We start from the raw sequence: 26453 nt of genomic DNA, 5'->3' as shown, positions 1-26453 counted from the left end.
AAGCCGATGTTCAGCATATTTTTGTTTTTTAAGAAAAGAAAAACAACCAAAAAACTCGAATTGCATTATTTTCTTACTTCTTTATGATTAATTAACTAAAAAAAAATAACTTTTCCATAACTAGAAGACTTGTGGGAATTAATCTACATTTTGAGCATCATTTACCCCACTGTGCGGCGTGTACCACCGGTGGTACACAGGCAAATTCATTTATCTGGCGGTGTGTACCACCGGTGGTACACAAATGTTTATACTTTTTATTCAAAAGCCATACTAGAATGAGACATACTAGAAAATCCATACTAGAAAGAAATTAAACAAAATAGATTGGAAATTATAAATTTATATTTATTGTAGGCGTTTTCAACATAAACAAAATTTTTTTTTTGTAGTTCTTTCTGAAGCAAAACAAAATTTAGTTATTCAGTTATTTTCAAAAATAAAAATAATTCTTCAAACTTAGTATCTAAAATGAAAATGAGAATGATAATAAGTAAACATATACAAAATTAATTTTTGCAGTTCTTTCTGAAGTGTGGTTATTAAAATATTTTAGAAATCGCGATTCAACTAACCGATCACCTTCTTCAAAATTCGCAAAATTGTTTGCTCACAATAACGAAAACAATTGCGCATCAGAAAAATTCCGCAAACGAACAAGTTGGTTTCTCGTGCACGCGCTGTATACGAACACGCAAAAAATGCCCCGGGTAGAATGTGTTAACTCTGTCTCTGATTCAGGCTTGATGAAATGACGTCCCATAGGTCTGACGTTATCAGAACACTGCATCGATAGACACCACACATCATAATTTTCTTCACTCAATTTCTCAATTTGCAAAGACATATTTTGAAGAAGAATACAGTTACCCGACACGGAATAAGTTCAGTATTTTACAAAAACTTAATTCGATTGCAATTTATGTACATAAGTTACTGCAAAATTTCACTTTCAATCGAACTGTGATGCTATCTGGGCCCATAACCTATTAAAGATGTCGCTTTAGCAAGGTTTTATTAGTAACTAAAAATAAAAAAATTACAATGCGCGCGCAGCATGCATTATACAGCGTATACGTATAAAGAATAAGCGTGGAGTACGCGTGTCAATTCAAACGGTGCATACCCACCTCTATGTATGTTTACATACATGGAGGGTAGAATATAAAAGTATATGTGATATTTAATGTGTCGTTTTAGTCTTCATATTTCCAAACATTAAAGGTAATGGCGTTTTATGCTTATCTAGTTCTAACCGAAGCTCCTTGCGGAGACCATCACTAATCCTTGGAGACACATTTAAATTCAATCGGACATAAAAAAATAAATCCTTTGCTAATTATCAAATAACTCTAAAAGTATTCGTCGGATTTAATTTAATTTTTCAGAGAATATTTCTTCAATATAAATGGATATTTGAAAATTCTGGCTACTTTCTTCTTTTATTAAACTTTGGTATGCCACTTGTAACCTTTATGGAAGTTGATATAGAAAGTCATGTGTGTTTATTTCGCCGGTCAAATCTTGTCAAAGTAAACTGTTGATGTATGTTTTTACACCGAAATTCCTGCTATTCTGAATAGATATCTGTCTAAAGTTTTAGGACTTTTTTATTATCGTCTACTTAAAAGAGTATACAGAATATTATAACGTTACACGTTCAGAACTTCTAACTGCTTGTTGTGTGTATTATGTTCATATGTATTACTAGTTAATACCAGTAAACGAAACATAATAAATTAATTGAAATAGCGATACTGGAATATCATCATTCGAGACTCTCGAGAGTGACCTTGTCAAATAAAAAGTTATTTTTTTGTACAGAATTATAAAGGTAAGACATATTCCATTTTTTTTATAAAAACAGTACAACCTCAGACAAAGAACTACCGAACTCGGTTTTGATTTCTTAAATTTATAAAATTTATATAGCAAGAATAAAAAAACCGTTTTTTATTTAATAATTTGCAGCCAATTGAATATTCATGTTGTAACGAGATTTCAATTTTGGTTATAACTTGATTATATCTGATCACCGCAACAGTAAACAGTAGTAATAAATCGTATGAAATAAAAATGTTAAAATACATTCTTTTAATATTTTTAATAAAATTAAATTACTCAATGGGTTATAATGCAGATAATATAGATTTTATATTTTTCGTATTAATTATTTCTTTTTAGATTTGATGTTATGAATCATGCGGGTTATAATTTGGTTCCTTCTGGCATTCATGCTACATTACGTGACCTCTATAAGAAGCATTAATACCCAAAATAGCCAAAGTAAAAGTAGTAGTAGAATTAATGATAATAATCACATCGGCACAGATATTTTATACGCCAGCTCCTTATTAAATGCGGTACATATTCACAAGACAGAACTTTTGAGCGATGAACAGGACCTTGTGCAAAATAGCGACGGTATAATCGACGGTTTTACATCTGCTAGCTTAAAAGCTGCGCTTTCTGATAGTAACGGCGGAAGTTCACCATCTTCATCTGCCTCAGCACAATTCGGTGATGGAGACGATAGCGGAAAAGGAGGTGCTGTTGATGCCAAAAACTATAGCAACGTAATAACTAATAACATTAATTTTGATACACCGTTAAATCATTTGGTTGTCGACACATTCACTGGACGAGTATTTGTGGGTGGTGTCAATTATTTATATCAACTTTCACCGCAGCTAGAATTACACGAAACAGTAAAAACCGGTCCAAAAAATGACTCGGTCGAATGCACTGTCTTAGATTGCCCAGCTCATGCCGTACGCAAGCCTACAGACAATTATAACAAGGTGCTGCTGATCGATCGTGCTACCTCACGTTTAATTGCGTGCGGATCTTTATTTCAAGGCACGTGCTCTGTCCGTAATTTGCAAAATATTAGCATTGTCGAACAGGATGTACCAGATGCCGTTGTTGCGAATGATGCAAACTCATCTACTGTAGCATTCATAGCGCCAGGGCCACCGCAACCGTCGATCACCAACGTCATGTATGTAGGTGTCACGTACACAAATAATTCTCCATATCGTAGCGAGATTCCTGCTGTAGCATCACGCTCACTCGAAAAAACTAAAATGTTTCAAATCGCATCATCGGCAGTAACAACGGGCACAAGAACCTTTATAAATTCGTACGCCCGAGAAGGCTATTTAATAAATTACGTTTATGGATTTAGTTCTGAAAGATTTTCATATTTTTTAACGACCCAATTGAAACACAATTATCATTCTTCACCGAAAGAGTATATAACGAAAATTGTGCGTATTTGCCAAGAAGACTCAAACTACTATTCATACACAGAAATCCCAATTGACTGTATAACTGGTGGTACTAAATATAATCTAGTTCAGGCTGGTTACTTGGGTAAGCCGAGTATGGATTTAGCCGGAAGTCTGGGCATAACCGTCCAAGATGACGTTCTCTTCGGAGTATTTAGTGTTGGAGATGGAAATGTATCTACTGATAATTCAGCTTTATGCATTTACTCGTTAAAATCTATACGGCGAAAATTTATGCAGAATATCAAATCTTGCTTTAATGGCGTTGGCTCTCGTGGTCTGGATTTTATATCACCAAATATGTTATGTGTTCCAACTGTAAGTATTATGCACAATTTTTGTTTTTGATTTTTAAAATTTTTCTAATAGGTTATAGCAATAAAAGTTATAATTCGAGAGCATTTAGTAAGTATGTGCATTGTTGTTGCTAGTAAAAATACTTGATGTATATTTGTTATCACTTAAAATCATTCTTAGATTGATGGGGAAAGCAGCAACCAGAGAGGATCGGAAATCATTATATTAGGGTTATGAGGGTTAGGCCAATGTCTAGAACAATTCCATTCAAATAAACCTCATAACTTTTATGAATACATTTTGACAACATATTATATATATTGTGGTTAGAGAAGGTTTGGACTGATTCCATTAGAAACAAAATTCAAGTGTACCTGCTTTTTTTCATGGTCGAGCTTTTAGCGTCCAACGATTTTTGTTCGAAACGATAATAAAAGTTTGGCAAGATAACTCACATATCGAACGATTTATGTGGTTAACCCTTATGTGAGCACCGGGGTACCCGGGTGTCCACCACCACACTTTTCTGCTAGTAATTCGGTGAAACAATTTTTTTTTCGAACTGAGCTTCCGGATCCTTGCGATTTAACTTTCATCAGAGCTATTTCAGTATACAAAATTGAAAAAAAAAATGTTATGAAGTTTAAAAATATTTTTGAAATTAGGTAATTCGCTTGGAGCACCCGGGTACCTACTATATGAAAAACAATGCAATCATCTGTAAATGAGATTCAATACTGATAAATGTTTCAACTAGATAACTTGGGATAATAAATAAATAATTACATGAATTGACAACATAAATTTATTGAATATTCATTAATTATTCAGCACAATCAGGACATTTTACTTTCGATACAATTTTTTCGAGTTTTTCTTCGTCTTTTGATTGTCAGTTGGTAGCAAACGTGACAAGAACCAGTGACTTTTTTTCTACCAGAGCTGTCGCGAGGCTCAATTTCTTGTTCAGCAACAGTGACAGGGGTAAGCGAAAATCCGAGCACGCTTTTAATAAGAATAAGAGCTTAGTTTTTTTCCGGGACATATGAACAAAGCGCAACAGAACGTTCGTGAAAATCGAAGAGAGAAGAGAATTTACTTAGGTCTAGATTTTTTTGCAGCCATTTGTTTGGGTATATACATAAGGCTTATTTTTCTTCAATGGACCAGTGATTGTAAATTTCCATGAGAGCAAGTGTTTAGCAAGAGACAAAGTCGTAAAATAATTGTCCATTGTTATATTTCGGCCACTTCCTTTGATTGGAGCTGCAATTTTTGACGACTCTCTCTCCTTGATTTTTTTCTCGAACATTGGCAGTTTTTCCTGTGTAAAGAATTCCCGACAAGGGATATGCGGTTTCAGCATTGCAAATCCACCAAATTTGTATGCCGTATTTAGCGGGTTTCGAAGGAATGCACTGTGTGAATTTTGTGTTCCCACGATAAGGATAAAGCTGCTCATCGATTTTTAAATTTTCCGTAGGTTTGTAAACTTTACCCAAATTTACATTGAACATTGTCCATAAATCACGTATAGGAGCAGCTTTGTCAATTTCTGTACGTGCTTGGCGTGTGTTGGTATCATCAAAACGAATATAACGCAAAATAGATCGAAATCTGTTGAAACCCATCGCCGCACGATAAAGAGGATACGAGTTACTCTTCCACATATCGATAGTATGATTCGTATTCGAATTATTGACGCCAGATCGAATCAGAATCCCAATGAACGCATACATTTCTTGCACTGTTACCGAACGCCACGCTCTATTCGAATTAGGATTTTGTGCGTTATGATCTTTATAGACGCTTAGAGCTTTCTGGTTAGTATAGCGAATAATAAAATCAACCATTTCAACTGAGATTATAGGCTTAAATGTATCTCCTATGGACAATTTTTTTGTAGATCTAGCAGGGCCACTTTTCAGTTGCAACATATTGTGAGAAGCAGTTTGTCGAATTTCAGGCGGCTTCTTACACCAAACAGTTTTGTCTTTCGCAACGTATTCATTGGCATTTTCTGTACCTGCTTCTGACTCACTGGTCATCTCCCCCCTCCCCTTTCGGACGTCTCGCTTGCAGTGGCAGAGCGTGGAAGCCAATCCTCATCTTCATATTCTGAGCTCTTATCTTCTTCTCCAGATGGTTAATAATGTCGATTCTAACGCAAAGCCGCTCTATGCTCATCAACGCAGTCGACTTTTCGTCCTTTACATGACATTTCTCATCAACTGTTCACTTCTCACTGATTCACAATTGCCAAGCAGCGTCACTGTGTACTCCGAAGTCACTGAAATGAGTCTATTCTTAGATACTAGCACAACTACAAACATTTCGAACACATGAAAACTGACCGCATCCCACCCGCAGAGCGCGTGAAATCCTTATCCCGATTTCTCTTCCAGAAAAATAAAATGGGCGACAAGAATCAAACACAGCTAAAATATTCTCTTAAGAGAATTATTAAATTGTTTTTTCAGAATTTCGCTGGCTTCCAAACTTCGAAAGTATGTTATTATAGTGGTGGGTACCAGGGTACCCTGGGTGCTCATTAACGTGGCTAAAACTGGGTGCTCACATAAGGGTTAAAAGAAGTGTTGTCCCAGTCCAAGACATAATTATCAGAAACACATTCTTTTCGAATTTCTACAATATATCTCAGACTTTTACCGATATTTTTGATCAAAAGTCGGCAATTGGCACCGGGGCCAACGTATTCGGCCAATTGTTGTCTATAAACTGTAAAGTGAAAGAATCAAATGGACGTTGAAATATTAGCATATACATATGTATGTAGTATTGCATGGTTACAATACAATTTCGAGGATTTCCACATTTTAGCATAAATGTGTAAAAGATAAGGACTCCATGTGCATGTTCTAATTTTAATACTGGCTCCAATTGAAGCCTTTTTCGTGCCATTTCGAGTGTAAAGTTTATTGACCCTGACGGTGTTTATTTTTTAGAATTATCGCACCTTTAGTAGTTTTCAACATAACCGTTATATGAGGTGTAGACGTGCTTACTGTCTGGTTTCACATATTTTTTGAGGAGTCATCGAATGGAGTCCTCCTCAGGTAGTTTGGTTGATCTAGTTTAAGAGGTTTGTGATTTGTACCCATTAGAGGCAGGCCACACCCACTTTTTTTTTAATTTAAGACTACACAGCGTTTTCTTGAATCAAATTACAGTTGTTTTTTTTTAATCATAATACAACATACTTAGGTTTCCGCTTAGCGGCATTTTGTGGGGCACGATTACGATTCTTGGGGCGCCGCGATTTGATGGTACCGATGAATAGAGGAGGTCCTCAGGATTAAAAAATATACACACATATACCGTCCTCAGACGCATAGTTTTCGAGATATTTCACTTCAAAGTTCCACAATTTTACATGCAATTCACTCTTATTTTGTTTTGTTTTGTTTTTCTTTACATGTCATGACAAATACCAGTGTTGCCACATATTGTCTTTTAAAAAAACTATTAAAAATTTTTCTGTTTAACATATATAAAGAAAATGGTACAAATGGTTTTTTTTTTATATTATGTTAATTGATAAATAAAGATAAAAAATAATATTCCTTTGTGTCGAACTACTTTCTGCACTGGCGGCCTTCGGCCGCGCTTCAAAAAAAATAACCCTCATCGATCGAACACCGGGGTATTCATAGTTCCTTTGTGTCGAACTACTTTCTGCACTGGCGGCCTTCGGCCGCGCTTCAAAAAAAATAACCCTCATCGATCGAACACCGGGGTATTCATAGTTTCAACAAATGTTTGATATATGTATATTCAGGACACAAAGTATGGCAACACTGCTATTTGTCATAAATGTAAACACACAAATCGCTTGAAACTTCGAATATGCAAAATTGTTTTAAAGTATATTTATTTTCTTAAAAAATATACAATTAATATAAATTTTTTTTTATATACGAATGTCTACAGTGTAATTAAATATATATTAATTAAAAAATGTGTGAAAATGGGGTTAAACATAGTGAAATGACGAGCATTGTTTTAACAAATTTTTGAACTTTAAAGTGAAATATCTCGAAAACTATGCGTCTGAGGATGGTATATGTGTACATATTTTTTAATCCTGAGGACCTCCTCTATCTATCGGTACCATCAAATCGCGGCGCCCCAAGAATCGTAATATTGCCTTTTGTGGGACTGCAATAATCCGATGATACTGCCTGCCAATTCTTTCAAGAAACACGTGTGCAAAGTTTTATCAGGATATCTTCTATTTACTCAAGTTCTGTCTTGCATAGACATATGGACGAACAGACAGTCACCCGAATTTCTACTCGTCTCGACTCTCAGATAATTTATAATAACTTAAATTCTTAATCAAATAACTTCAGACAAATAACGAATATTATTTTGCACTTGTTCATAGAAACTCCAAACTATTGGCGAGGATTTTTGCGGACTCGACGTGAATTCGCCATTAGGAGGTGAACAACCCATTGCCGTTGTACCGGTAGCCAAGTTTGATACTCGGCTCACAGCAGTTGCGGCTACAAGTACTAGTGGCTATACGGTCGTTTTCATTGGCACTGCAAATGGACATTTAAAAAAAGTAGTTGTTGAATCAGTGGATTCCGCAAATGAGTACGCGGATATACCAATAAAAGTGGGTTCTCCTATTAATCCAGATATGCACTTTGATAGCCGAAATCTTTTTATATACGTAATGTCGCTTAATGAAGTAGCTAAAGTTAAGGTTTATGATTGCTCCGACTATAGAACGTGTGGAGAGTGTTTGGGTGCACGCGATCCCTATTGCGGATGGTGTTCGCTTGAAAACAAATGTAGTCCACGTTCTAGTTGCCAAGACGATGCTAATGACCCTCTCTACTGGGTTAGTTATAAAACAGGCAAATGCACTACAATTACAAGTGTTGTACCACATCAACTTCAGCGAACTACAGCAAGAACTTTAGAACTCATTATCGACCATTTGCCGCAATTGAAAGAAAATCTTGTTTGCGCATTTACTACGGAAGAAAAAGCACTTTTTACGAATGCTACAAAAAAGCGTAATGGTGTGAATTGCACAACTCCACGTACAGATATGCTACCACAAATAGAACAGGGAAAACATCATTTCACCGCCAAACTATCCGTACGAACTAAGGATGGACCAGATCTTGTCTCCACCGATTTTACTTTTTTTGATTGTAGCACACATTCATCATGTACTCGCTGTGTATCTTCGGAATTTCCTTGCGATTGGTGTGTGGAAGCTCATCGATGTACACATGACACTGCTGAAAATTGTCGCAATGACATTCTTGTTACTGGAGTTAGTCGCATTGGACCTAGCTACCGTTCAGGTCCTGGTTTTTGTCCAACTATAAACGCCACTGGTGAAGGTAGTGAGATGCTTGTTGCTGCTGGGACTAGTAAGTCCATAAAAGTTAAAGTGCATATAATTGGGCAGTTTATAGTACAAACACGTTTTGTATGCCAGTTTAATATCGAAGGACGTGTCACTAGTTTAAATGCACAATTATTGGGAGATACTATATATTGTGACAATATGGAGTTCCAATACACTTCACGCTCTCCTAATTTAACTGCAACATTTGCTGTTATCTGGGGTGGCTCAAAGCCACTCGATAACCCTCATGATATTCATGGTAAGTAGTATTTATAACAAGAATAAAATTCACTTAAAACCACTTCAAATTTACAATTTGAAATAATTTTTTTACCAGTAAATTATTTTATTTTATTATTTTGAAATCATAGCATCATTAAGATTCCGACATGACTTGATTTGAAAAAAAAAACTGTAAATTTTAATTTGTTTAAAATCTAACCTATGATTCTCGAGCTACAGTGGTTACCAGTTCAAAAAACATAATTTGAGAAAAACGAATTTAAAGATGTATACTTAATTTTACTAGTCGCTTGCAGCTGCTAATAAATACCTGTTACAGGACGTTCCGCCTGAGAACCCTTTGCTAATTATCGAATATATAGAAAAGTATTTTTCTGATTTACTTAACATTTTTGGAGAATATTTCTAAGATATTACTCTTTCAGAAAATGTGAGAAAAATATTTTTTTTTTTTTTCAATTCTGGCAACTTCTAACCTCATAAATACATTGTTTTGCATGGCATTTCTTTGGTTTGCATTATTGAGAGAAGCGAACAAGCGTTGCTTGGGCCTTCTGTGTTTTAAATTTATCAAAATTCTTTCGCTTTATAGTGAACACTAATAATATAAAATATATCTCATTTTTTATTTTTAGTTGTGATATATAGATGTCGTGATATGGCTGACAGCTGTGGTATGTGTTTAGCTTTATCAGAAAAATATAATTGTGGTTGGTGTTCGTCTACAAATACGTGTGAAGTTGAAGAACAATGTAATAAAAATAATGAAGGTAAAACGGATTGGTTGAATCGTATGGAAACTTGCCCCAATCCTGAAATTCATTTATTTTATCCAAAAACTGGTCCCTGGGAAGGCGGGACAAACATTACTATACGCGGTATTAATTTAGGAAAAAATTTCTCTGATATATATTCAGGCGTACGAATTGCCGGTATCAGCTGCATGCCTTTTCCAGAATACTATGTTGATACTAAGGAAATTGTTTGCAACGTAGATAGTCCTGGTGTTCAATTGTATCGAAGTGGTCGCATTGTTGTACAAATTGGTGATTATAGGGGTGAATCTAAAGAGGATTACGAATTTGTTGATCCAAAAATTACACATTTTTCGCCACAATATGGTCCAGTTTCTGGTGGTACTCACTTAAGGATAGTGGGCAAATATTTGAATGCCGGATCCCGAATTCAAGCATTTATAAACGAGCATCTGCGTTGCGAAATAATTAGCGTAGATGTTACGGAAGCTATATGTCGCACCGCACCTTCACCAGGTATCATAGAAGGTCGCCTCAAAATGCTATTTGACAATGGACCCCGGGAGTTTAACGAATATAATTTTAAGTATGTTCTGGATCCCACTATCGATCAAGTATCGTCAGGTCCTAGTAGCCAACTAAAAGTACCCCGTGGTATTCCAGCAGGAGGTATTGAAATCGCTGTAACCGGAACTCAATTCAACTATATTCAGAGTCCAAGAATGTACGTATATTATAAAAGTGAAATATTTTACAGCCAATGTAAGGTTCAATCGGCGACGGATATGTTATGTTATTCTCCTGTAATTGAAACAGGCAATGACATATTTGATGCAGATAATCCGGAACTACTAGAATATGGATTTATTATGGACAACGTTTTAAGAGTTCAAAATCTCTCTAGTAAGCAAAAAAATCATTTTGAGCTTTATCCAAATCCTTTATATTACAATTTCGAAGAGGATATAAAATATTATAAAAGTGAATATTTAACAATTAATGGACGAAATTTGGATCGCGCATGTAAGGAAACGGACGTAATTGTACGAATTGGCAAAGGTATTTGTAACATAACATCACTGTCTCGTCAACAATTAACATGCCGCCCTCCACCAGAAGTAGCAACAGAATCGGGTAATGAATCAGGTCCAGAAGTAATTGTACGTATAGGACATTCTTTGCAATATCGCATTGGGATATTGAGTTATGCATCACCAAATTTAATGCATGACTTAAGCAAAAATGTACAGTTAGGCATCGGAGCAGGTACAGTGGTGATTCTTTTGATTTTTGTCGCATTTCTCGTAGCATACAAAAAGAAAACTTCAGAATCAAATCGCGTTTTGCGTAACATGCAAGAGCAAATGGATATATTAGAGCTTCGTGTTGCGGCGGAATGTAAAGAAGCCTTTGCCGAACTTCAAACAGAAATGACAGATTTAACAGGTGATCTTACTTCCGGGGGAATACCTTTTTTGGACTATCGTACATATGCTATGAAAATTCTTTTTCCAAATCACGAAGATCATATTGTACTACAATGGGAACGTCCCGAATTACTACGCAAAGAAAAAGGATTGCGCCTGTTTGGTCAACTTATAATGAATAAAACATTTTTATTACTTTTTATTCGGACACTGGAATCGAATCGTTACTTTTCCATGCGTGAGCGTGTTAACGTCGCTTCTCTTATAATGGTAACACTACAATCAAAGTTGGAATATTGCACCGACATACTAAAAACGTTGCTTGGTGACTTGATTGAAAAATGTATTGAAGGGAAAAGTCATCCAAAACTTCTGTTGCGTCGTACCGAAAGTGTGGCAGAAAAAATGCTTAGTGCTTGGTTCACCTTTTTGCTGTATAAGTTCTTAAAAGAATGTGCTGGCGAACCATTGTATATGCTGTTTAGAGCAGTCAAAGGTCAAGTAGACAAAGGACCCGTTGACGCGTGTACACACGAGGCCCGTTACTCGCTAAGTGAAGAAAAGCTTATACGTCAACTTATCGATTTTCGCCCAATGACGGTATATGCTAGTATTATACAACAGCCAATATTCTGCAATAGTATTGATATGATGCCAACACATACCGAAAATGTACCCGTCAAGGTCCTTGATTGTGATACAATTGGTCAAGTTAAGGAAAAGTGCTTGGACACAATATATCGTAACATTCCCTGGAGTCAACGACCACGAAGAGATGACTTAGATTTAGGTACTGCTGGCGAAATTAACAATATAACCTTCACTTGCAATACATATTTTCATTTTCTCAGAATGGCGTACGGGAGCTAGTGGTCGTGTAATTTTATATGATGAAGATACAACTTCGAAAACTGAGAGTGAATGGAAAAAACTCAATACACTACAACACTATAATGTTCCTGACGGCGCTGGACTGAGCTTAGTACCCAAGCAAAGCTCAAATTACAACTTTTCAATACTTTCTGATAGAAATGAAAAGTGCCACAAGTGAGTTATATAACATTGTAATATTTATTTTATAATTTTTTAGGCTTATCCACATTGATCTATGTTCTACATTAATATTTCTTTCATATTCTTTAAACATATTAAATTAAGTTTTGGTCCTTGCGTTTCTTCCACAGATATGAAACATTGAATTTATCGAAATATACATCTTCCTCACCAACGTTTAGCCGAGCTGGTAGCCCTCTAAATAATGACTTACATGAAAATGGTATAAAGTTTTGGCATTTGGTAAAACACCACGATAGCGATATACAAAAAGAGGGTGAACGTGTCAATAAGCTGGTATCGGAGATATATTTAACACGTCTGTTAGCAACCAAAGGAACTTTGCAAAAATTTGTCGATGATCTTTTTGAGACAATCTTTAGTACGGCACACCGAGGCTCCGCATTGCCATTAGCAATAAAATATATGTTTGACTTTTTGGACGATCAAGCATTACTACATGGAATAACCGACCACGAAGTTGTGCACACTTGGAAAAGTAATAGTTTGCCCTTAAGGTAAATATATCTGTGGGATCTCTCTCGATCATCTTTGCTCTCTGTTTACAAAATAGTTTTATTTTAGGTTTTGGGTTAATTTAATTAAAAATCCAAATTTTGTGTTTGACATACATAAATCAAATATAGTTGATTCCTGCTTATCAGTTGTAGCACAGACGTTTATGGACTCTTGCTCAACATCAGATCATCGTTTAGGTAATTTCGTAAGGTATTTTATATCAAATTAATGTACAAAATTTTAAACAGGTAAAGATTCTCCGAGCTCGAAATTGTTGTACGCAAAAGATATACCGGAATATCGCAAATGGGTTGAAAGATATTATCGTGATATAAGAGAAATGCCATCGATCTCCGATCAAGACATGAATGCTATGTTAGCCGAAGAATCGCGAGTATGAATTATATATATAAAGATATATATATTAACCCCGATTAATATAATGAAACTTTTTATTTCAGCTACATACAACGGAGTTTAATACAAATTGTGCCCTCCACGAACTATATACATATGCTGTAAAATATAATGAACAATTAACTGTAACATTAGAAGAAGATGAATTTTCACAAAAACAGAGACTTGCCTTTAAATTAGAGCAAGTTCATAACATGATGTCAGGAGAGTAAAAATGTATACTGTGTAGAAATTTACTTTTGTATGCGATATTATTTTGTTAGGTGTCTTCAATTTTGTCGAAACAAACGTATATGAAATCACTTATATTCAACAAAAGAGAAAAGAAAGACAACACATTTACCAGCTCTTTGATAAGCTTTTGCTTCATTTAGTAGCACAACGACAACCAATTGTATACAAATAACGAGCAATAATTTGGCTATTCGGATTTATCTATAAGCTCAACAATTTAAGGAAGTAAAGTCGTCACTAGATTTGTATTAAAAAATTGTATAATGTAACTATTACTTTTTTAATGTACGTGTGCAAGAGCTTTGAAATGTTTATAATTATCAGAGCAACGAAGCACGATATGAAATGTTTTAGTCTCTTCTATATTCTCTTATGCGGTGGCGTACATTTGTTTCTGAGGATATAATTGGCGAAAGTCTTCAAAGTGCATAAAACGAACTAAATTCCATGCATCTATTCTTGTTCAGGTTTACCGTATACGTGTTCCACCACGTCAAATACTAAATCAAATTTTTGAATTATAACTAAAAGCGCTAAGTCAAAAGGAAATAATTCTTAATGTTTGTTTTAAAGACCTTGAGCATTTATACTTATTATTGCAGTTATAAAAGTAAACATAAATCGTAAAACATACAAATATATAATTTGCTGAAACTTCTGCAAATCTCAAAGATACTCACTAGTACTGTTTTTTAAGTATTTCTTTAGTCGATTTAGATCTTTCCATTTATTTGCCGATCCGTTTCAGATGGAATTGCATAATCACGAACAAAAAAATTAATGTAGCAGATATAAGGTCATATGAACATAAATAATCGTAAAAACACAAAAACGACTGATTTTATATGAAATATAAGTAAAATAAATGTTTATATTATACAAATCATTTAGCTTAACAATATTAAGGTAAAATAATACTAAACATCCAGGTACTATAAGAAAATAAATAAGAGCGCGTTTATTTATTTTGTTGTACTGCTAAGGATGTGTGTAGTGTTTTAAATTATAATTGTAGTAATAGTTGTCTGTACTAATTTGTCTAAAAATTGTAAATGTGTACTGAATGTATGTCGTAATCATAACAATAAGAAGTGTATTGGTAAATCTATTTGCTCCAAATTGGTGAAAACCTATGTGACAGGTGGGAGGTTCACTACAAAGGAATGTGCAACTTAGTGTACATAAGTAATTATGTATGATTATAAAAAGGTATATATTATAGTACTCGGATGACAGTAAGAGTACATTAAGACTTTTTTTTATAATTTCGGCATCACTATTCATTTAAAGTTACTGAAAAATTAACCTGAAATATTAAAACTGTAAAGAATCTGATGGTATAACAACCATTTAATTATATTTTAACGTATTCTATTACAATGTAACTTTCCCACCTTTAGAGATTGCACCTATGAATAGAGTGTACGACACCTTTAGGGGCTTAGATTGTTAAGCTGGTCTAATTAAATGCTGTTATTGGCTTGCTTAAATTAATGAGAATGTATGTCATTAATAAAAAAAATGTTCCGGGACTCGAAAATAATTTAATGTAATGGCCCATGCACATTCAACTTTTCGCGCTTTTCGTGTCAATTCATGCTTTAACAACAAACAAATCGAACAAAGCAACGGGTATGTCACAATGAACGCTTCTCATAAAAATGGCGACTGCTACTTGGCAAAGCGGAAAAAGATAAGAGTTTTTAAACATGTTGTTGCGCCTTTCTGCCTTTCGCTTCGATGCAAACAAACTCATACGAGAGCATAATGTGAAGCAAGAGTTCTGTGTGAATCAGCCATAAGTGGTTCGAATCAGTGATCTGCAGTGAATGATTTAAATACAACTTTGAGTTACTTGCGAAAAATTGAGTATGAAGCACACAAATTATTGACGGAAAGATTACAAGTGTGATTACTGCTCACTTACTATTATGAGAGCGACAGAGTTTTAGCTTGTGAACTGCTTAACTTGTATTACAGCCCTGACAGGCGACAGCGCAAATATGCATTAGCAAGCTTAATTTACATTTATTTCCGCATTTGACCCATGTTAATGCAAGTTTGTAATGCACAAGAATTTCGTGCATTTAGCTGAATTTACCAAATTTGAGTAGGCAACACTGCTCAAAAATGGCCGAATTTTGCAATTTTTTGACAGATGTCGCTTAAAGTCTGCCGCCTCCTTTGCGTTTGCAGCATCAGAGGTAAGCAGTTTTATATTGCTAATTAAATTATGTCCAAGTATATTGACATAAACAAATTTTAATATATTTAGATGGCAGAAAATAAACAACGCACAGTTTGCTATCCATTTTTCCAATATTCCTAACTTTTTCCGCATTACAATCAATTATTGCTTTTAATTTCACTCTATTTTGTTTTAACGTAGTTAATAATAAACGAATTTTTTTGTTAATTTATATTGACTTTCCAAAAATACCAAAATTTCTTTTAATAATTTATCTTATTTATTTTTATTAATTTTTTTTTTAATACATAAACAAATTTCACTATCAGCTGTCTAAATGCCCAAGTCTGTCAACATAAAATTGCAATGCGCATTAGCGTTGCTTAAAGCGCATTAATTTTGCTCGTCTGTCAGGGCTATTAAGCAAATACTCACAAGTGTTTGGTTATGAGTTCACAGTTCTTACAGTTATGAATCCGATAACATAAAATTTAACTCCAAATATATATATTTCTACTACTTATGAAATATACGTTCAGACGCCGCACTATTTGCAGGTATAGTCCAGATTTTAAGGACAAATTTTCATATGTGTGCAAAGTTAGTTTTAAGTTGCTTCCACCATTGTATTACCTAAATTTGTAGTCTTTCATCTCCAATACTTTCCTGCGCACCCATGTTTGAAATAGTCGGGAAAAAGTCTGAGCTTACTTGCAAATGAAGGTGTACTAATTGATGTTGAAGTAATAGGTGAAGAATTTAGGGACATGTTCGGTCGTGTTAAACTGTATATTGCCTGATATCTCCTTAATGCTGAAATGCTTAACAGCTTCAATATTAATATCCCTCATAGGTTTTGCTATAGGATATAAGAATAGTGCTACTTTGTGGTAAATGCTTAAATATAGCCAATGTACGGTCGATATGTTTGGATATATTGTATTTAAAAGAGACTATTGCTGGAACGTCTGAATGAACTACTTCGCATATCGTTTTTAATCGAAAAATTGAAGTACAAAACATATTGACACAAAATTACACTCGTGAAATTTGTTAGAAATTGTGTCGAAGTATTGGCTCAACTCTACCGAAGAGTTGACGATATTTACATTAATCTCAAACCAGCTACTTTGTTATTTTCTGTTAAAATACTATTGATAGTCGGCCAATTTAAGAAAGGGACTTATAGACCTGACAGACGACAGCGCTAATATGCATTAGCGGGCTTAATTTACATTTACTTGCGCATTGGACCCCTGTTAATGCAAATTTGTAATGCACAAGAATTTCGTGCATTTAGCTGAATTTACCAAATTTGAGTAGGCAACACTGCTTAAAAATGGCCGATTTTTGCTATTTTTTGACAGATGTCACTTGAAGTCTGCCGCCTCCCTTGCGTTTACAGCATCAGGGGTAAGCAGTTTTATATTGCTAATTAAATTATGTTTATGTATATTAACAAAACAAACTAATTTTAATATTTTTAGATGGCAGAAAATAAACAACGCACAGTTCCAATATTCTTAACTATCCATTTTTCCAATATTCTTAACTTTTTCGCACACTTTTTTCACATTTGAATCAATTATTGCTTTTAATTTCACTCTATTATCTTTGAACGAAGTTAATAATAAACAAATTTTTTCGTTAAATTTATATTGATTTTCCAAAAATACCAAAATTTTTATTAATAATTTCTCTTGTTCATTTTTATTTCACTTTTTTTTTTAATAAATAAACAATTTTCACAATCAGCTGTCTAAATGCACAAATCTGCCGTCTGTCACCATAAAATTGCAATGCGCGTTAGCGTGGCTTAATGCGTATTAATTTTGCTCGCCTGTCGGGGCTATTAAGCATTACCAAGTAAGGAAATTCGATTTTTTGTAATATTTTACAAGGCTTTGCAATAGAATAGGCGATAGAAAATAAGTGATTAGAACAATTGAATATCGTGTAGTTTTGACATGAGCTGCTTCAAGGTTATAAATAAATTGAGAAAGCATGCAGAGTAATTTGCTCTGAATATTTATTCCCGTTGATTTCTCGAAGTCCATAGACTTAATACCCAAAACTATGTTTTTTAAATTGGAATTTCGATTCAATTTTAATAAAAAACTCTGCTAACATTCCAAACCCAGATCCCTAAACATAACTACAAAAGGGAGGCACTTTTAAGTTAATTTATTTATAAAATAAGAAAGGAACTCACATAATAAAGCCAATAATAGCAAAAATATTAAAAATTCATGGGAAAAAAGTGTACATACAGCCACAAAAACTTAGTATTCAGGGGTGTTGTGGAATGCAAGACAACTGCTTAGCTGTCAGAATTGCATACCAATTCTGATTTTAAATGGTGTCACAGAATCTGATTGGATTTTCGTCTTTTCGAACATACGCAAAACGAATATTCGAATCAGCTGTTTAGTAGTGTGACAAAACATGCAAATGAATACATTTGGTAGCAATCCTATTAAAGTTTTTAATGAGTTCTGAATTAAAGAAAGAGTTTAAGAGATAACATTTATCGAATGATAAGGACGCATTTGGGTGTTAAATTACATTTATTATCCGCATTTTTTCCAAAAACTCAATAATTAAGACATTTTGTGTTTTACACTTAGGTTTCCCCTATAGAAATAAATATACATTAATTCGAAATAATAAAATGACTTGGTTTCTTAGCTTACATTTCAAATCTGTGAGCGACTATCTTCTTGCTTTGTTTCTGATAGCAAAACCGATAAAATTGGTTTCCGTGACACCCAAAACCGATACAAATTATGTTTCGAATATCAAACCAATAATATCTGAATTCATGACACCTACTACGTTTTTGATCGGTTTCAATTCTGATTCCGACAACTATCGGATTCCACAACACCCCTGATTATTCAAAAAAAATTATGAATAAAATGATAATTTGTTATCTTTTAGTATTTCGTCGGTCCACCTTGGGCATCAATGACAGCTTGAGGACGACGAGGCAATGATGCCACCAAATTCTCCGTTATTTTGGATGTTATTTCGGCCAATCACGAATAAGGGCGGTTTTTAATGTTTCGCGTCAACGTTACGACAGAAATGTGTTCTATTGGATTTGAATCTGGTGACTGGGGTGGTGAATTCAGCTGCCTTGGAGCATAGTATAGAAGTCAGTTTCGAACAACGCGCGCAGTATGCTTCGGGTCGTTATCTTGTTGGAAAATCCATTGATTTCCCAAACCCAAGATATCAACAGACGGCTTCAGATTTTGTTCCAATTTGGTTTTGTATTGATAACGGTCCATATTACTCTCGACAAAAATCCTCTACAGACGACGCAATGGTACCCCAAACCATAACTTTAACGCCACCATGTTTAACTGAGGGTATAAAATTCTTTGGATCAAATGCAGTATTTAATTTTCTCCAACCTTTTGAACGGCCATCACTTCCGAAAATATTGTACTTACTTTCGTCAGTAATAATAATAAAACACGTTTACAAAAGTATATATCCTTATCTAGATGGGCTTTAGCAAACTCGAGGTGAAGTTTACGATTCTGGGCTGAAATTAGTGGTTTTCTTCGTGCTACTCTGCTATGAAATCCATTGTAATGTAGAACATTTCTTATTGTTCGAGGATTAACAGTTATATTGAAATATTTTTCGATGTGTTCCGATATTTTGGGGCACTTATTTTTGGATCCTGGTTGACTACTTTAATAATACTACTAACATCGCGTATTGAGAGAGTCTTAGGTCTACCAGTTCGGGGCTTATTTTCGGTACTATTTGTATTATTATAATTTCTAATGATCGTTTGTACAGTAGCACGACTTAGTTTCACGGCCTTAGCAATTTCTTAATACGATTTGTTTTCTTTTCGGAGATTAACCACAATATTTCTAACTGAAACGTGTATTTATTTTCGATTATCCATTTTCATTGACAAAAATAAAAGGAACTCCACTATAATTATCGCTTTGCCCACTTAAATAATTGCATTGCTTGTAATTTAAAATATGGAGATCAATGATAACTGTTATTACGCTTTCTTTCCGCATAATTTTTGGTTCGATGTTAAGAGTTGTCGTGCTGTATGTAGATTTTTTTCCCCGCTTATTATTATGTTTTTCCTTAATATTTTCTATTTTATATATTTTAATATATTTTCTTTCCTACAAATAATATTTGTTATTGGTGCCTTAAACGTTGATATATATATTTTTTTCAATTATCGCTCCTAATTTTCTGGTACATCAAAATTAATGGGTGTATGTAGACTTTTTTCCTTGACTGTATGTAATCATGAATAAACTATGAGCCACCCAACTCATCTAAACGTATGCAATGAATAGCTTAAACCATTGTATGAGAGAAGCAATTCGAGCCAAGTGGAAGCGATAAGTGATTGTGAGACATAATCACACTCATTATTACACAAGCAAGCCATGCAATTGTGAGAAGAGTCGGTGAGTCATGAATTTGAGAGTATAATCATAGCCAAATTGTTCACTGCAGATCACTGATTCGAATAAGGTAAATAGTATGAGGAAATATTGAAAATTTTGGGTATGTTCGGTTGTTGAAATATTGTTGAGAGAAAAGGCTTTGCTTGTACTTTTTTTGGCTTGAATTTTTGTAAAATTTGTATAATAAAACTTTTACATGAACAAGAAGACGATTTATTTGTAAAAATGTGTTATCAAAAACGAAACGTATATTTTTTAATTAAATAATGATATATAAATTTTAATTTACTTCTAATTTCCAGAATTCTTATTATATTTCAATGATATTATACTTTAAGAAAATACAAAATTAACAGATGAATTGCATTTTAGAACGCAATACATATCATCATACACATTCTTCTGAACATTATCCATATCTTTATGTATTATATTATATCATATATGTATGTTATAAGCACTTCATGAAATAATTAAGAAAAAACATTTGCGAAGCGCAGTAATTGGAACTGACAAATAAAACCCAGTAATAACTTTGTAATTAGTAACGATATATTATTTGGTGAATTAGTCAGTTAAAGGTTGATATATTAGCGTTTATATTATTTTCTACTCTTAATTTAACCGCCTATATTTTTATGGTTTGATGCATTATTAATTCGTTCATTCATTTTCTATAGCAAAGATTTTTTGAAATTATTGTATTACTATTGTTGATAGATGGTTATCTTTATAAACAATTTAGCATACGATTTGATAAAAGTAATAAAACACAAGTAATAATAACGATAAAGCAAGTTTAACATACGATATATTATTATTAAATATCATTTTCAATTTTTTTGTTGGCATTTTGTTTTGTATGACATATTCAGTTATTTCTATGCCTATATTGGCTTTGTTATTTTCTTTGGTAACAAGGATTACGTTACAAGGAAATTAATTTTGAATTCATTCAGTATGACTACGTGATAGAAGTCATTGTAATTAATAAATGTAACTGCAAGAGTTCAACATGTAAATGTGTAAACACATGGTCAAAATAATATGTACACTCCATCAGCCTGCAATCATGGTTAAATGTTTGGTGAAGTAAACAAATGCAAATTTATGCCAGTTTTAATAAATTCGATATGACAACGCCCTCAATATTAAAAGGAATGTTGAAACTCGCGCTCGACCAAAAAGGACATCAATAACAACAGACGACCGTATCGTCACTCTCGCCAAATAGGACCCATTCATATCTTCAACTAACATTTCAGGCGATATTGGTAACATAATATCTTCCCGAACGGTTCGACGAAGGCTACAACCGGCTAATTTACCTGACAGCATAGTCAGATGAATAACTTTAAAATTAAGGGTAAGATTAAAATTCGCAAAAAATCATTGAAATTTTTCAACTCAGGTGACGTAAAATAGTGGCGCAATATCTTGCGGAGCGAAAAAATTAATTTGTTCGATAATAGTGCAGACGGAATGTTCACATTTCGAAAGGCAGAAAGTTGCATTCAAGGTTTACATAAAAGGCTGCTAAACATGGTACCGGCAACATAATGGTCTGGTCTGCTTTCCATAGTATGGTGTAGGACCAATTCATCGTATAGATAATATGAACACATTCCAATATAAAGATGTCTTGGAAAACACAATGCTGCTTTTTGCTGAGGAAAGTGTGTCACTAATATGGAAATTTCGGAAGAATAATAATCCTAAACATACTTCAATGTATGTAAGTTCTCTTAATTGGTGAAGCCAGTCGATATGAGTCCAATTGAAAACCCTTGGGAGGAGCTAAACCAATAGTTCGGGAGCAATCCCTCCAAAATAAGTGCCAGTTATAGAATTTTGTTGAAAAAACTTGGTATGAGATTTCAATTGATACGTGCTGCAATCTTATCTCCAGCATGCCAAAACAAATTTCAAAGTAATTGAAAATAGTATTGGATATACTGTATATTGATAAAAAAAAGTAAGAGCAAAATCGAATAGGACACAAAAAACTAATAAATTTTTTTAGTCACATATACCTGATGTACTTACTATCTTGTCCAAACATTTTTACAGTCTTCTAATTACCTTCTAGAAAACTAATTTTCTATTTTTATTACAAATATATTTCTTTTTTTTATTTAAATGATACAAAATTAAATGTAATATTTCCCTCAAACGTGAATAGTTTAATTTATTAGTAATTGACAGCCATTTATGGACCATGATTTGTTTTTAATAGAGTTCGAGTAGAACTACTCTGCAAAACCGGTTCTATATTTTTTTTCTCTAAAAACATTCCTTTAAAAGTTATACGCAGTGTAAGTTATGCATCAAATTACCTGAGCATTCATTCAAGCGATTTCTAAATTCTGTTGCCAATCTGACTTGGTGTGCTATATGAAAGCAGTACATTTAATGCATAAATTAACCTTTTTTGTAGAACGGAAAATTTTGCTTTGGAGCTAAAGGGTGCCTTCGAGCTATTACGTAATAATTACAGCAGTACAGCAACTGTGTTGAATATTTGCCGCTACTCTGCTGATGTGCAGGCAAAAATGTATTGTCATGGATAATATGATACGAGACTCTCGTATTGGCTCTCATTTTTCTCTCAAACGCGTTCCCTGATTATTTGACAGCAATGAAGATCAGGAAATTTCGAACAGCTGATATAAGAAAAGGCGGGATGCCAGAAATAAACCGCTACAATTAACTGACAAAACCAGTTTAAAATGAAATTTCATTAAACTTTCCGAATATAAATTTTTATGTAAATTAGTTAATGATTTTTCACTTTAACATTTATGTATGCATTTTCAAAGTGTTTAATTTAGTGTTTTGTATAATTTAGCAAAAATTTCAATAATAAAAAAGTTTGTGGTCAGAAGATATAGCCAATATATATGTAAATTATATTTTAAGTTATAGCTATTAAGTATATATATGTATTGAATACACTTCTCTTGAATATGTGATGTTTTTTATGAATTGTTTTGTTTTTCTGTTTATTACTTATTTTAAATAGTTCCATTAATTATTCAAAATTTATTTACATATATGCGTACTTAATAGTATTAGCATACAAATTGTAATATTTTTTATGAATTGTTTTGGGTTTTCATGTTTATACAAGTATATATAAAAGTGTGAAAATTGCAAAATTACCAAAAGTAAATTTAAAATGCCCAATCTAATATTTTTCAGCAGTGGCGTCATTGGCAAATGTTACAAAAAATGCGAGTTTTCACAGATCTCTCTCGAATCAAAGAGTCTCGTATAATATTATCCATGGTATTGTAGTCAATTTTTTACATGAAAGGATGCTGTTGCAAGTGTTGCCAAAAACTCACCCAGTACGTAATACTTTGACAAATTAGCAACACTGCCGTCGCGATTGCCACCTCGAACACACCCAAAAGTTTTTTTGTAAAATATCATGTTATACATATACATATGTATGTATAGCGAACCAACTTGGGAAATAACGGAAACCCCAATACGTATAAATATAAGTAGGTAGTTTAAAAATTTCACATTTATGCTAAATCTATTACGAACTGTGTAAATTCTATCGATTTAATATGAATTACACTATTAGATTGCAATGAATATTGTTTGCGTAGCTAATACGTAGTTAGTATGCATCTTTAAATCTCATATGAGCAACATTGTGAAAATTTGCGATGCAGGAACAAGCACTGTATATAAAATAATACGAAAACTGAAACTTAAAATAGATAGGTATTTATTTTTTCAGCTCTTCGTTAAAATTGCATGCACACTCTAATAGCCCTGACAGACGACAGCGCTAATTAGCATTAGCGGGCTTTAATTTACATTTACTTGCGCATTTGACCCATGTTAATGCAAATTTGTAATGCACAAGAATTTCGTGCATTTAGCTGAATTTACCCAATTTGAGTAGGCAACACTGCTAAAAAATGACCGAGTTTTGCTGTTTTTGACAGATATCGCTTGGAGTCTGCCACCTCCATTGCGTTTACAGCATCAGAGGTAAGCAGTTTTATATTGCTAATTAAATTATGTGTAAGTATATTAACAAAACAAACAAATTTTAATATTTTTAGATGGCAGAAAATAAACAACGCACAGTTCCAATATTCTTAACTATCCATTTTTCCAATATTCTTAACTTTTTCGCACACTTTTCTTTCTGTTAATAATTTCTCTTATTCATTTTTATTTCACTTTTTTTTAATAAATAAAAAAATTTCACAATCAGCTATCTAAATGCACAAGTCTGCCGTCTGTCACCATAAAATTTCAATGCGCATTAGCGTTGCTTAATGCGTATTAATTGTGCTCGTCTGTCAGGGCTATAAAGTAAAACTATTTCATGCGTTTAAGTTTTTTCCGAATTGTTAATAATCAAACTGGTTTCGGAAGTGTTAAAATATTTATATAATTATTGCTATTTTTTTAACTTGAGTTTAAATTAGCAATGAAGATAGTATTGCAGTTGATTGTAAGATTGATACATTGAAAAAACGATATAAATTAGGGGGCTATACCTTTATTTTTATCTTAAAACGATTTAATTGATTAGAAGTACATATATGTAACATTTAATTAAAGAATAATATGGTATGTATGTTCATAGGTCTATGTTGATACACATTTATTCACTTAAATGTAAAAGTTTTAAATTACGACTTAAATCTTAAAACGTTTGTAAAAATGTTAGGTCATATGAATGCTCTGTAAAGAAGTGCTTTTGTGCATATGTCAATTTGAATACTGCTCGATATTTACCAACGCGAATAAATAGTAAAAATATAACTTCATTTACGCGATATTATATAATGTATCTACTTACATACGTGCATATATTTTCATACTACGAGACTACAGTATATTAATTAATTTTAATGATATACAAATGACTTATAATTATTTTACTAACATTTTCCACTAAACTTCCTTAGTTGACATTACAAATGTGTCATATTAAATGCTATTTTAGCATAAAAAATATCTTATAATAGCAATAACTGTGGACTTAGAATAGATGGAACATGAAATTTTATCACTCAATTCAAACTCGGCGTTTTCTTACGTCTATAATTGTCTTATTTACTGTTTATAAAAGCCAGCGGTTAATACATTGATTTTGAAACTGTCAACTTGAAAACAAGATAAAAATATAAAAAACATTCTTAAAATACGTTGCATATTCAAAATAGGATAAAAGTTGTTTCTGAACCAAACAAATACTTTGCAATTTGGTTGATTCTGTGACCGATCTTTCACAAGAATTTTTTCTGAATTCAAAAAAATTGAATATCCAAAAATACAATTATATAAAAAAAATAGGCACTATTCCGATTACTTTGGTGGTCGGGTAAAAAACACGAATCCCGGTATAAATAGGGTATGTACGGATGTTGCGAACACTTTAATTTTTTAAATTATTCCCGATTAAAAATTCAAAAATTTGTGTTAATAACACTTGGTATTTCACAATGTTTCACGAAATTTTTCACTTTGTATATTTAAATATACACTCTAAACATTGAATTTCACTTTTATTTTGTTATATTTTAGCTAAATTTATTAATTTAAAAATTACTTAGCACACTCATCGTTGAAAAGGTTAGATTGTTTACAATTATGAGGAAAACGAGCGCTGCCACATCTTAAACTCCAAATATGTAGGATTTTCAACGATTTTTCTTTGTATTTTCGCGTGTTTCTTTTTTCTATATTAACTATAATAAAAAATACTTTCCAACATTTTTTAAACTATAAATGAGGTGTGAACACTTTTATGTATATGTATAATATGTGATTTATATTTAATACACACAAATAAGTAAAACTTTATGATAATATTATAAAATTCATATCATATCGGGGTGACTGAAGTACTTTCGCGTAGTACTCCTTTCTGCGTTGGTGGATTTCGGCCGCTTTTTATGAAAATAACCCAGGTCGACCCAATACCCGGGATGGCTGAAGTATTTTTGCGTAGTACTACTTTCTGTGTTGGCGGCCTTCGACAGCGCTTTAAAAAAATAACCCTTGTCGAGCCAATACTCGGGGTGACTGAAGTACTTTTGCGTAGTACTCCTTTAAAAATCTAAGTATATTATTACGTAATATTATTATTTTATATTACTTAGTTGTTTATAAAATTTAAATAAGAAAATATCCATAT

At 33.1% G+C, this 26453-nt stretch overlaps 1 protein-coding gene across 2 annotated transcripts; it reads left to right on the top strand.

Moving 5' to 3' along the window:
- Positions 1-1741: 1741 nt before the first annotated feature.
- On the top strand, positions 1742-14305 carry LOC120779422 (plexin-A2). 2 transcript variants are annotated; one of them, XM_040111620.1, is made up of 10 exons: positions 1742-1834; positions 2185-3608; positions 7996-9241; positions 9861-11039; positions 11097-12197; positions 12259-12454; positions 12592-12978; positions 13046-13176; positions 13228-13373; positions 13441-14305. In XM_040111620.1, the coding sequence occupies exons 2-10, from the start codon at positions 2202-2204 to the stop codon at positions 13606-13608; spliced, it is 5961 nt and encodes a 1986-aa protein (XP_039967554.1). In that variant the 5' UTR covers positions 1742-1834; positions 2185-2201; the 3' UTR covers positions 13609-14305. The 2 variants fall into 2 exon arrangements, with proteins under 2 accessions (XP_039967554.1, XP_039967553.1); XM_040111619.1 differs by having other exon boundaries at positions 9861-12197.
- The last annotated feature ends 12148 nt before the right edge of the window (positions 14306-26453 follow it).

This window comes from Bactrocera tryoni, unplaced genomic scaffold (assembly GCF_016617805.1).
Source record: "Bactrocera tryoni isolate S06 unplaced genomic scaffold, CSIRO_BtryS06_freeze2 scaffold_11, whole genome shotgun sequence".
In the NCBI taxonomy this organism is placed as follows: Eukaryota; Metazoa; Arthropoda; class Insecta; order Diptera; family Tephritidae; genus Bactrocera; species Bactrocera tryoni.
This window is presented reverse-complemented; position numbering and strand designations above follow the sequence as displayed.